This window comes from Nelumbo nucifera, chromosome 2 (genome assembly GCF_055504915.1).
Source record: "Nelumbo nucifera cultivar China Antique chromosome 2, China Antique-T2T, whole genome shotgun sequence".
NCBI lineage: Eukaryota > Viridiplantae > Streptophyta > Magnoliopsida > Proteales > Nelumbonaceae > Nelumbo > Nelumbo nucifera.
Window position 1 is genome coordinate 2,243,789 of NC_142650.1, and position 12,985 is coordinate 2,256,773.

The 12,985-nt window shown below is 35.8% G+C and overlaps 1 protein-coding gene across 3 annotated transcripts; it reads left to right on the forward strand.

Annotated features, from left to right (window-relative positions):
* Window positions 1-4,617: 4,617 nt before the first annotated feature.
* On the forward strand, window positions 4,618-12,247 carry LOC104594522 (mini-chromosome maintenance complex-binding protein-like). Of its 3 annotated transcripts, XR_734738.3 has the most exons (15): window positions 4,619-4,935; window positions 5,440-5,553; window positions 5,668-5,775; window positions 6,309-6,443; window positions 7,221-7,268; window positions 8,118-8,222; window positions 8,377-8,535; window positions 9,417-9,491; window positions 9,643-9,756; window positions 9,863-10,065; window positions 10,179-10,314; window positions 10,462-10,689; window positions 11,116-11,241; window positions 11,611-11,678; window positions 11,768-11,840. XR_734738.3 is itself a non-coding variant. In XM_010254829.3 (14 exons), the coding sequence occupies exons 1-14, from the start codon at window positions 4,723-4,725 to the stop codon at window positions 11,880-11,882; spliced, it is 1,833 nt and encodes a 610-aa protein (XP_010253131.2). In that variant the 5' UTR covers window positions 4,618-4,722; the 3' UTR covers window positions 11,883-12,129. The 3 variants fall into 3 exon arrangements, 2 of the variants coding, with proteins under 2 accessions (XP_010253131.2, XP_010253132.2); XM_010254829.3 differs by lacking the exon at window positions 11,116-11,241 and having other exon boundaries at window positions 4,618-4,935; window positions 11,599-11,678; window positions 11,768-12,129; XM_010254830.3 differs by lacking the exon at window positions 11,116-11,241 and having other exon boundaries at window positions 4,622-4,935; window positions 11,768-12,247.
* The last annotated feature ends 738 nt before the right edge of the window (window positions 12,248-12,985 follow it).

Here is a 12,985-nt window from a genome sequence, read left to right on the forward strand (position 1 = left end):
AAAATCTAGTAGTAATATAATTTGAGGTCTGTTACGCTCTGTTTAGGAAGAACACAAATACAAACTAAATATGTTTTAATGCAACATCTTGTATGCTGTCCATATTTGTATTCGTAAACCATCTATTTGCATTCTTTCAGAATCACATCAGATTTTTTCTAATACTTCTTGATTTGCTAAACCATCTTAATTATAGAACTAAACATAGAAAATACAAAAACTAGAAGATCAAGAAATAATTAATGATTATTGTCCTTGCACTTAAAATAAATTTGTTTGAATGTTATAAAATAAGCAATTTAATAATTCTAACCTCTATAAAATTATATATAATTACAAAAGAGTTTGTGTATATTATAATTGTAATATATGTGCATATGCGTAATTATATAATTTCTTATATAAAATATAACCAGACTAGAGTATTAATCATATCAAATATGGGTGTATCCAAATACATCCTGCTTAGCAACCTCTTAGATGTAGCAAGTGCCTTTCTTCTATAGATTTTAGTTTGAGGTTAGGGTTGAGCATGGATTAGTTCGATTCAATTCCAAGGCAGACCTTGAGACTTGCCTTTTAAGGGTCGGTTCTAGGTTTTAGGAATCAGAACCACTATTCTATCAAAATTAGATCTAGGGTCTACCTTTGGAACCTATTATTTTTTTACCCCCCTCCAAAAAATTTAAAAAACAAAAAACTCTTCTTTAAAAACATGATTTTCAAATAACAACAATATGGTTTAAAACTTATAGTACATTTATTGATTGATTAAATTGAGTAATTTAATCTGTATATTATCATAATATCTTAATATATAGTTTATAACTCAACATTATAAACTACATTTTGTAAATATTACTTTTTACATTATTTATCATACACAATCAAATATTAAATTGAAGAAAAATGACAAAATCACTTAAGCGACTTAGTGGTCAAGTCAAACCATGATTTTTGTAACCCTGAATGTTTGGGTATCCTTAAAGTTTTGTTTTTTTTTTTTTTTTTTTTTTTGGGGGGGGGGGGGGATTTATTTCAAGGCAAACTTGGTTCCAAGGTCAGTTCTATCAGGGTCAACCAAGGCCTCTTCTTTGGGTTAGTTTAGAAAAGGTAAAGGGTAAACCCCTGGGCCATGAAACAGATTTGGTTGAAAGTTGGTTCCAAGAATTTGGAACCAAACCCTACCCCATAGCAGATTGGGTGGGATCGATTCAAGGTTGATTCCATTCAGTTCCAGGTAGAATTTACCCATTTGCCTACCCCTAATAAGAGCTATGGTTGAGTTTTCATAACTATTGTGGAACTAAAGAAAATCAATGAATGTATTGATGTTTGACGAGAGTCATGAGACTACAATTGATATCCATCCAACACACAATTATTTTTTAGTTACAAAAAAAAAAAAAAAAAAACTTATTTTTCTAAAAAACCAAAAAAAAAACAACTTAAGATGAGGAAGCTATGTGGCTGACCTTGAATGAGGTGTTAATAGTGAAGAGGAAGTATCTTTGGAATTTAAGGCAATGGTAGGCAATAATACAAAATAGATATATTGGTTGTCCTTTGTATTTAAAGTTCCAATGGTTGAACATGATATAGTATGTGCAAAGTTGAATCAAACTGCAAAGATAACTATTAAATTTTGAAGCATTTATAATGGTATAATTTCTCTCATGTACCAACCACAAAAGTATGTTTTGTTCATGGGAAAATCTATGATATAGGAAAGATGTGATATGGAGAGAATTTTGACCAATCAAAACCGACCCATGAATTTTGATAAATGACACATAATTCGCTACCATGTTTATGATTTCATTTATTGGTCAATTGTTTTTCCGATATCATATCTTTTCCATATCATAGTTGAACCCTTTGTTCACCACTTTCTCTTAACTACAAAGCAACCATAAAAGCAAATTATATGCATGCTTGTTTTTCTGAATTTGAGAGGGGAAAAAGTTGGTCAATGAGATTTTGGTTTCCATTAATTATAATACCCATGTTTCCTTTTTTCAGATTTATGTGGGGTCTACATAAAATTCATTTTCCCTAGGTATCACTTGCTTGAATAAATGATACCCATCTTCTTGGTGGGTAAGTAGCAACTTCCCCACCTGGTGGCAAAGTTGCCAACACTTGGATGAAACAAACAATGCCCCTTTTAATAATGACCTTTTATGGATAAAACAGTCATTGTCTTATTTACCTAAAAAATAAAAGAATATGGATAAATGCAATTACTATGAAACACTTACCTAAGTAACTTCCCAAAAAACAAATGAGGCCTATGTGTAGAGCCAAATCATAAATAACCAACCATTCATGGAAATTGGTAACTTGTGTATTTTCTTTATCGTTAATAGTAGGTAGGCAAATGTAACTAGTAGTCCTCAAAGGTGATTGTTTCAATTTTGACTATGGCATGGCAAACTTTTTTTTTTCAACACCCTAATCACACTATGAAAAAGTTTGTGTTGCCATAAATACACAATACTAGAAGGGCCTTGACCAATCCCCTCCCCCCCCCCCAAGCCCATTACCCTAGGAATGGCAAGGAAGTGGGGTAGGGACTTCACTACCCATCCTCATCCTAATTGGGGATCCTTATGAATCTCCATCCCAAACCCCATCAGAATAGGGGAGTTAGGTATGGGAATGGGGAAAATTACCATCCCAACATTACCCAATCGTAGCAGTATTTGATCATAGGTCTCTTCTACAACAATTGATCCATAAACACATTTATGGTGTATCGTATTAGTATTGGTGCATACAGATATGCACTACAAACAAGGAGTATCCCTTAAGTTTGGGCCAATATGGGTCCATATTAGCAAGCGTTGCATTGTATCTTATTTGACGAGGGATAATTTGGCTCGACTAGGGACATGATGACACATGGAGCGACCCATTGACTTGGTGACATCTTAGTATCTTCAGACACCTTGGCAGTCCAAATCACCTCCGGCACCTTAGGTCATTTAGCTAGTACCGAAGCCCGAGCAACTTGCCACATTCATCGACCTACCAAGGTGCCACGTAGCCTCTTTTTAGAAGCGAGCTAGCTGTCTTCGATCTCCTCAAGATCACGTCGCAAGCCCACAGGTTTTATCTCTATCCTGCCCGAATCGGACGAACCTGGATAAGCCTTATCAATTTACATGAAATCCATATTCGGGTAAGGAACAGGCTCTAGATTAGATGGGTTGGTGATCTTGGACACGTTTTGTGAGGCCTACGGCAGCTTGCCTATATAAAGGCGTCACTTCCAACCTCACAAGGTACGCACGATTTAGCTCTCTTACTAGCACTCTCAAGCTATTAGCTCTCCATAAATCTCTTACACTAACTTAAGCCTCGGAGTGCCCTCACCGAGTAAAGTACCATGGGACCTTTGAAGCTTTCTTCTCTTGCAGTTCGACCTGACCACGTAGCAGTCCGACGTTCGAATTGCCTTCCAGCAAAGAGCGAACAGATCGTGCTACATCAATTTGATTATGCATCATTACTATGTGCATATGCCACATTTCTCTATTTGATTACGCATCCATATGCAATCTAAGCAAATACATATGTTTATGTTCAACAACTCCAACTAAAAATAAAAAAGAATGATATTCAAAAATGACATTTTATAAATTAATGGAATAAATAATCTATCAAATCCACATTTATATCAAAAAAAATTATTTATAATCTCAAGAAGTTTATACAAAAATATTAATAATAAAATAACTATTTTAGTACTTAAATTTTACAAGTTTGCAATGATAAGTATCTTACTTTTTATATATTTTATAACTATTAATTATTATTTTAATTTACATTAAATATCAACATATTTATTATTTACAAAAATAAAAGCATTGTTTGCAAAATATTCAAGAATATAATATTAAATTAAATATATCAAATCAACTTATCAAAATTTATATAAAATTATTTTTATTTCAGAAAAATCTAGAAATATAAAATGAATAATGGAATAATTATTTTAGTAATTTAAAATTATGAAAACCTTAGAAATATCTAACAATTTTGATAATATATTTATTGTTTACAAAAATAAAAACATTGTTTACCCGATATTTGAGAATATAATATTTAGTTGAATTTTTAGTTAATGTTAAAATTAAAAATAGTAAAATAAAGTACTAATATAATAAGTAAATTATAATAGTTGCATTTTTTTTGCCTTATTCTTAAATAGAAAATAACAAAATAATGACTGTGCATATATTAATTTGTAAAAATCTATATAATATATGTTTTAGATTCATGATTGTTGTATTATCAATAAAATAATATGACATTTATGCACTAATATATTTCTTTATATATGTCATTAAAATGTACATATTTCATTATTTGAAACTATTTTAATGTTAAATTTGATGTTGTTAATGTATTTGTGAAATAAGTAAAAAAAAAGTATTTGTGAAATAAGTAAAAAAAAAAAAGTATTTGTGAAATGTGTACGTATTTCACTATTGGAACGAAGTATTTCCCATCTCTAGATTAATATATCCGCGTATGTATGCCTATCGGAATTATCAGATACAATGTCCATTAAGATACTTTGTTCTTAACAAGTTTTTCGGTATCGAATGGACGAATGGGCAGTACAAGTACCCCAAAAATTTTGGCGGGAAACTGAACTCGGCACTCAGCGCGGGAATTCATCTTCTTGCCTCACCAGGTACGACTAACTTCACAATGACTGTACCGCCGCCCCCCCCCCCCCCACCAAAACCAGAGAGAATGGTCGGTCTACCTTTCGATTGCCTTGCGAATCCTCTGGGAGCCGTACGACTGACCTTTGAGAAGGCAGTGACATCAGGCACCGACCCGGCAACCTTCGATGGCAGAGACTGGGGCGCCATCGATCTCTTTCGCGAGTTTCTCTTCGACAAGGGCGGTCTTTCTAAGGTCAAATATATCCTTTCCTATCTTCGATCCGATATGTTTGATTTATTATTCGTTTTCCTCTTGAGATAACTATCAATATCTCGTTTTGAAACCCTAAATGGTTCGTTTGAATGAGTTCGAACTATCTGTAAAACCCTGGCTTAATTTATCTCGTGAAGATCGATATTACTGTTGACTTGTATCAAATATAAATAAGACTCGAAATTTCTGTGTTATAAAACCCTTCATTAGTTTTGTTCCCCTACAATAGAGGTGGCTAGGTTTGATCAATTGGTGGGAAGCACTGTCACCTAGGCGATCCTGGTTAGATCTTACTTGTAGCATTATGGAACAATTATTCTTGAGGGGTCGTGAAAATGGTTGTTCCCACCTTCTAATCGAAGCGATTGCCATGCTATGGTATCTCCATATTCATTTTTTTAGTCGGGAATTGTATTGATTTCGCATTTATGTCCTGTTCTTTCTACTACTGTTGAATCTCACCTGGTTTAAACATTAACGCAGGTTCCTATCCTTGACCACGAGAATGTCAGATGGATTGAGCCCAATTCTCTGGTTCGCTTTAGGGGAATGGTGCAAGACATGCTTGGCAACGAATTCTATGTTGGTGCTTTCAAGGTAACTGTCTCTATGTTCGGATGCATGACTATAGTACTATAGTATAGTCCTTTGCTGCATTTTATTTTCAGCCAGTAAGAGTAATACTTGGATTGGTGGTGGGGTCTTTTATAGGATGGCTCCACGTGGAGAACAAACAAGTTTACTGATGTTGCTTCGTTCCCTATGGGTTCATCTTCTGAAGTTAAAGTCTGGGAACGCCGTCTTTTATACTGCATTCCGGTTAGCTACTAAGCTCTTATAACCTTCAAGCTATATCTTGTTAGAGAGGATCTTTATGAACGTACTGATCTCTGGCACCATAAAACACTCATACGGCCTACCTTGTCTTAGGGAGCGAGTAAAATGGTCTACTTGATTTATCGTTTGTGTGCTATATTCCAGCAAACTTTTATAATCTTAGGAAATCATTATTAAAAGTTAATATTGTTTGGAAAGAACAAGCGTCCAAGCAAGAAATCTAACTTACATGTCCGGGAAAGGATGTTGGTAATAATTTGTAGAGAGAAAAAAAAAAGATATCTTGGCACGAGCTTCTGAGAATTTGCCAACGTTACTTACTGCTCACATGGGAATGGTGGTCCAGATTCATATCTTGGCAGGCAAATGTATGGGTACAGTGCATAGAGTGCCTATCTCAATTCGCAGGCCCCCATCATTATCTTTTGTAGTTAAATTTTGTCCTATGAATGTCTATCATATGCTTGATGATTGAATATTTCCCGGTTTCATTCTCCATCCCTGTTCTTCTGTAGGTTCCAGCTCAGAATTCATGGACCCAAGCAATTCATTCTGAAACTGTTGTAAACAGATATAAGAATCAGACAAGCCAACATGGAGAGAAGCGCCATAGAGAGGATGATGCAGCTGTTGATCACATGGATTCAACAGTACCTTGCTAACTTTTCATTTCTTTTGTAATTTATTTATTTCTTGAAGTGGATGTGACATGTAGGATAGATGCGAAGCCAGAATTCCAATATCACAACAATGAGCTCATGCAATTGAGCTACCATGTGACCTTTAAATTCATCTGTCTGTAACTGCTGCATTAATGATTGCTTAATGGTGCTCCATCAATAGGGGACATCATTGAAACCAGCCATCCCAACTTGTAATGAGCACAGGATTCAAAGGTATAGGATATACATCAATGATATGAGAACTGGGAGTGTACCAGGAACCATTGGTTGCAACAAATAACTCATGGAATTGAGCTAGTACTTGACCTCTAATTTCATCTCTAAAGAATCATTGCAGTAATGATCAATTAATGGTGCTCTATCAAGAGTGGACACCCTTTCCATTCCAATTTATACCAAGCACAGTATGCAGGAGATGGTTCTAAATCTCTTTAGTATACCTTGAAGATCTTTAATCCCTAAATTGTTCTGATTAGGTGTTTCTTTCCATCCATTCTGTAGGGAGTTTCCTAGGTCATCTGCCATTATTTTGTACCCTCAAATAATTTGGTGCCTCGGATGGTTTAGATCATCCAATCAGGGCTTACTCTTGGCTTGTTAACTCTTCTAAATCTATCATGTGTATAGATTTGGAGACAATTTGGAAAAGAGGGCTCTCCTGTATTCACCAAGCTTAACCCTTTTGTTTGAGTTACATTCTCAGTTTTTCATTAATTCATTCTGACATGCTGTATCTAATAACAGGCTTCAGAGCATGAGTTTCAAGGTTCACCTCCACTCTCCAAAAAGATGGTAAAGGACAAGTTCCTCCGCAAACCAATTGATTGGCATTTATTGAATTTTAGAAGGCAAAAAATGTCCATGGTGATTAAGGGTTGTCATTTGGTTTTGTTAATATTATGTTTCACATCAGTTAAGGGCCTAGTTTACAAATGGTCATGTACTTTGTACATACTGGCTTGTTGGCACAAATGAAGGGAAGTAGGGCCTGGCACTAATGGTCTTTTATAGGAGATCTCTTGTGCCGAAAGTCCACATCTATTGGATGATTTTAAGCATATGTATACAAGTTCCTAACAATTTCAAAGTTTTGTTGTTGGGCCTTTTAGTTAAGGATTGTACCATAGTCTCAAATAGGTGGTGCATTCCAGACTACTGGGTCCTACTGTACTGTACTGTCTCAAATAGGTCTGGAACTCACCACACTGTTGGTGATGCTTGGTACTGTGGTTGTATGGTGTGTTCTTTATGATCGAGGTGTGGTACATTAGGTCAAAATGTACCAAATCAATGTTATATTAATGCACCAAAGTGTGGTGTTATTGAAACATGACAAATTGGCGTGTTCTAAAATTTTTTAGATATTGTGTTCCAGAATCAAGCTTTGCCAGTTCCAGAACACAATACGACTTAAAAGAATGCCTTTTTTCCAAGGTGCATTCTGAAACCATGTGAAATGAGATTTTACCACAGTACTGACTTCACCTAAGATGGTTATTTCCCCAACGAGGTCCTTATTCATGTGTTCTCACATGTTCAACTTTCTCCAAATGTCCTTGTGTTGTATTGAATGAAGGTGTTTACTTTTAGTTATAAACTCGTCACATGTTTCTTCTTGATAAAGCTGTACTTCTTTACCAGTGTGAAGGCACACTTCCTTCTTGGACACAAGAATCAGCCAGCAACTCTTCTAAATTAAGCATGATTCCTGATTTTGACCAAAGTTCCCTTCCATGTCTCGTTAAGGTAAATAAATCTCGTTAAGTTTTTGTTTTCTTTCAAATTGCAATAACTTCTAACCTTACAGTTTGAAATCCTAGAATCTCATCATGTCTTCCTTCTCATTTCATGCATACCAAAGGATCTTTTCTAAAGTTTTGGCTTTGAACTGTTTTTGCAGATATATGATTTGCTGGAGTCTGATTTGAAGCTGAATGATGTCTTTGATTTTGTTGGTGTCTTCACTTTTAATCCAGAGCTTGCAGTTCACATGGATGAGTCCGATGAGTTTTCTAATGGTGTTTGTGAAGATGCTCTGGTTCACTTGCCTCCTAGCAAGGTCTGTGCCTCAGTTTTCTGTCTCTTAACAAGTGTACCAAGAAAATAGATGTTTCTATTCTGTTCATTGTATTTAAATCAGAGCTATCTTGTTTTGTATACTGCTTTGGACCCTATGCAAATAAATATCCCACATTGTTATAAATGCTGGAATTGTCATATTTGTATGAGTTAGTATGACTTTATGGTGTATTTTGTAGCTGAAAGCCACCCATAATTAATTACTTTTTCTTGGGTAGATAAAGAATGTACAGGATTGTACATTAGCAAAAAAAAAGTTATGGCTGAAATTCAACCCTAGGATCTTATATGTCATATAAAAAATATTTTTAGGGGAATCCTCAGATTACATGCTTGTCTTGCGAACAAGGGTACATTATCAAGGGGTATGTAATTATGTTTGTTTTATATGTAGTTGATTCAAGAAAGAACTACCATTTTTATAAAGGAAGAAAGTGCAAGGCCTTGTGAAGTGACTGAAGCATCTAATGGCTATTACACCTTGACACTGTATGCAGTCATCTGATGGTGACTGTTATTTTGACATATGATGTTCAGTTTGCATGACCATGGAATGTTTTGTTAATTGTAAATGTGTATTTATGGTTTTATGAAGCATTTTACACCCAAAATTTTCTCCCTACTAAATGTTTACATGCTCATATTGTAAATGTGGAAGGTTTACTTTGGCCTGTTTTGTGTTCATGCTAATGTCTTCATATATCAATTGGCAAATCGTGAACTGGGAATCAGGGAATTTATTAATGCCGTTATCAAATATATGGAACCAATAGGAAATACTGATATGTTTGATTCTCTTGCAAAAATTCTAGCATAATCCTGAGTCAAATCAAAATTACATGTTTACAATTTTATTTGCAGGTACCACGCCTTCATTGTTTTATCCATCGAAAGCTTGGAGTTCATGATTTCCTTCACAGTCCTCCCATTACTGAGGTGATTATCCTTTCTTTGACCTAAAATGATTTGCTTTTTTACACACAGCACTCAATAACTGATTGTATTCTTAAATATATGACTTGGTTGATAATTCATGCTTCTTTTTCCACATGCCATTTATGTAAAAAATTGTTATTCATTCCTCCAGCCAACACCACATTTGGTTAGAGGGATAAGAGAAAGTCTGCTAGGGCATCTTACTGCTATTCTTGGCAATGATGGAGTAGCAGCTCACTGCATGGTATTGCATCTTCTGTCTAAGGTGATTGTTTTTCTTGTTCCTTTTACTATAATCACATCATTCATTCACCACTCCTCTCTGAGATGTGCATTTGTGGAAGGAGCTAATGTAATTTCATTTTTTGAAGGTCCATGCTAGAGTTGATACTGTTGCAGTTGGAAAGCTCTCATTAAACCTTACAGGTTTTACAAAAGAAAGTGCATCTATTTTTGGAAATCAGCTTAATCTTGCAATCCAGAACCTCCTACCTTTTACACGATCAATACCTCTTACTGTGGAGTACCTTAATAGTGCTTCAATTGCCCCAAGAAAAGATTACCAAACAGACAGGCAAGTTGGCTCATATTGATATGTTTCTTTTATGCATTTTTTAAACAGAGGATGCTAGTTTATTGACCATGTCTTCAGGATTTATTTTTTTTTTTTTTTGCGTTTCATGCCAGGTTGGTCACTGGAGTTCTGCAGCTAGCTGAAGGAACCCACTTAACCATTGATGAGACTCAACTAAAAGCAGGGACTCTTAACTCCATTGGAGTAGAAAACGTGAGGTTGCTTAAGAATCTAATGGAGTGGCAGAAGGTATTTAAGATGTTCTTTTTGTTGATCCTACCTGTGAATTTGTGGGGTAATCCATCCCATGGTTGTGTATAATGGTATGCTGTCCTCAGTTTCAGTGTCCATTTGGTTGTTGGAAGTTCCTAATATTTAAGTATATGCTTATTTCAGGTTGACTATGATTTTGAGTACTACAAAATGGAAATGACCAGTGATGTCCAGATACTAATCTTCTCTGAGGGGAAGTCAAACATCTTGCCTGCAGATTTAGTCTTACCTTTCCGGCCTTCTGCCATGTCTTCTTGTGAAAATAAGGGTACAGAAGTGCTGCAAGCTTGGAGGTGGTATTTGACTACTCTAAGATCAATGCCACATTCCATAGAGCCAGAAATGCAGAAGGTATGTCTAGGTTACTCCCTCTTCTCCAGTAATCAAATTCTATGCCCATTACTCTGTTGCTCAAATAATTGTAACTTTTTTTTTTTTTGGCACTAGATCTTGATTAAACCATCATAATGGTTGGGCATGGTCTCCAATGTATCTGCATACTTAGATTTTCTAAGTGGCCCAGCCCAAATCCCGGGTCAGATATAGTTGAAATTCTTCTACCTGGGTGCCTTTATTTGCATTCCCCTACTAATTGTACCAACCATCAAATTTCTCACAAGTACAAATATTTGAGCAATCTATCCATTTCTTTTACATCAAGGATACCGAAGGTGACTAAAAGATTGCAAAGCTTCCTTCACTGTATCTTAAAAGCTTTAAGAAGTTTTACGTCTGGGCTTTCTGCTTCTCCTTGACAAAATTTCTTATTTTGCTCAGTGAGAAGAGACATTTTTATGTATCTTTGTGTGAAAGGCTTCTTAATTGGGTCAAGCAGAGAGCTTCTGCAGCATGGAGGAATCCTCTGGCTGATCAAGACTGTCCATAAAGTAGGAGATCTATTGGGTAGGTGTTTAGTTGCATACTTCATATCAGCCTTATACCCAATCTAAGTATTGGAATTTTACCTGATTGATAATAGCTGTCTATACGTTCATTTTTTTACTATGTACAAGTTGTCCTTGGAATAGATGCCAAGGTATCTTGGACTAAATTGTTTTCATGAATAAAAGGTCTACACAGATGAGCATTTTCCTTTTCATCTGATACTTGCATGCATTAATAGCATACTTCGTGTTTTGTTTCTCAGTTTTGTCATTTGAAACTAATTAATTTGGGATGCATCTCATAGCGATCAGTCCAAGCCCTGTGCTAGCATATTCTGGGAGCTGTCATTTTAAAGTTGTGTAACATGGGTCCTAGATATGTTTGCAGGCAATAGAGGATGACCTGGTTGCTGCTAGGCAAGCAAATCGGAGCTTAGGCAGCCAGGATTTCAGCAGGTTTGCAACAGGGATCCACATTGATTTGTTTAGATTATAGTGTATTTTTTGATGGTTTTCTTGAGCAATTGCAATCTCACTGTCTACAGGTGGTTGGCAATGGCCCGCTTAATGTCAGCTAGCTTTGGTGAAAGCTGCCTGTCACTGGAGCATTGGCAAATGGTCAAGGAGTTAGAGAGGCAGAGGAGGGAGAGACTGGGGTGAAGGATGGAAATGTGTTTACTGGGTCTAAGGTTTGTAGAAAGAAGGAAATGGGAGTCTGCTGTTATGCAGGTCAGTTAAGGATCATCGAGATCTGTACTACAAACGTGGGTTTCATACTTGCGGTCAAAAGAAGGATATATCCCAGTAACAGATGGCAAAAATAAAATCGCCATGCCAAGTCTAAGATTCGACGTCAACCATCTAGATCCCATAAATGCTAAGCTAAACGAAAGCTGCATATTTAATACTTCCATGACCCAACCACGCGTTGTTGTCTCAACTCATTCTCACGTTCTGACTCCCTCTGCAAGGTTGACATTAGAAACCGACTTCTGTATGCTCATGTGCAAGTGGTTTTTGCTGTACCGCTTGATAGGCCTTTTCATTACTGAGATCTCTGAAAGGATCAAGCGCTTGCGGCCATTTGCTCACGATGGTTTTTGGCTTTGGAGGTGTATAAATTCCTTTTTATATTTGCAGCTAAATCAGCAGATAGCAGCGTTTAAACATGCTTTCAAATCTTCTCCCTTACGGATGAGGGAATGGCCATTCCCATCTCCTCCCTCCCTTAGGAGAGAGAAACCATATTCCAGTTGATTTTGGATTTGGTTCTGCTTCTGATTTTGTTTTGAACCAAACAGGTGGGGGAATAGACCATTCCAATTCCAATTATGAGGGATTGCATTTACCATTTCTACTGCAAATCAAATGGATCCTTATGCCTCCAATAAAGACATGCTATGGTTTAGGAAAAGCTTTTCCTTTTAATTTTAAGGGAAAATTATGACCCAAACCTAGGGGTGTCAATTGTATTCAATAAACCTATTATGTATTCTGTATTTGATGGATTTGAATTAAATTGGGATAATTTGATTTAGGATAATGGTTAATTTTTACTCATTATTTTATGGTATCAAATTTGAATCCACGTTGATTCGATTTATTAAATTTCTAATTTGATTAAATATATCATAATATACGATATCACTCTTCAACTTTCGTTCAATTAAACCTAATTTATTGATTAGGGGTATATGATATCAATCCAAATCCCCTTTCCTTCATTCTCCTTAATTCTCTCTTTTACCATTTCCATCACTCGT

Excerpts from the sequence above, each read along its gene's own strand:
- LOC104594522 (XM_010254829.3), top strand. The coding sequence starts at position 4,723 with ATGACTGTACCGCCGCCCCCCCCCCCCCCACCAAAACCAGAGAGAATG. Across the intron at positions 6,444-7,220 it reads TTGATCACATGGATTCAACA|GCTTCAGAGCATGAGTTTCA; the intron begins GTACCTTGCTAA and ends ATCTAATAACAG. Across the intron at positions 10,315-10,461 it reads ATCTAATGGAGTGGCAGAAG|GTTGACTATGATTTTGAGTA; the intron begins GTATTTAAGATG and ends TGCTTATTTCAG.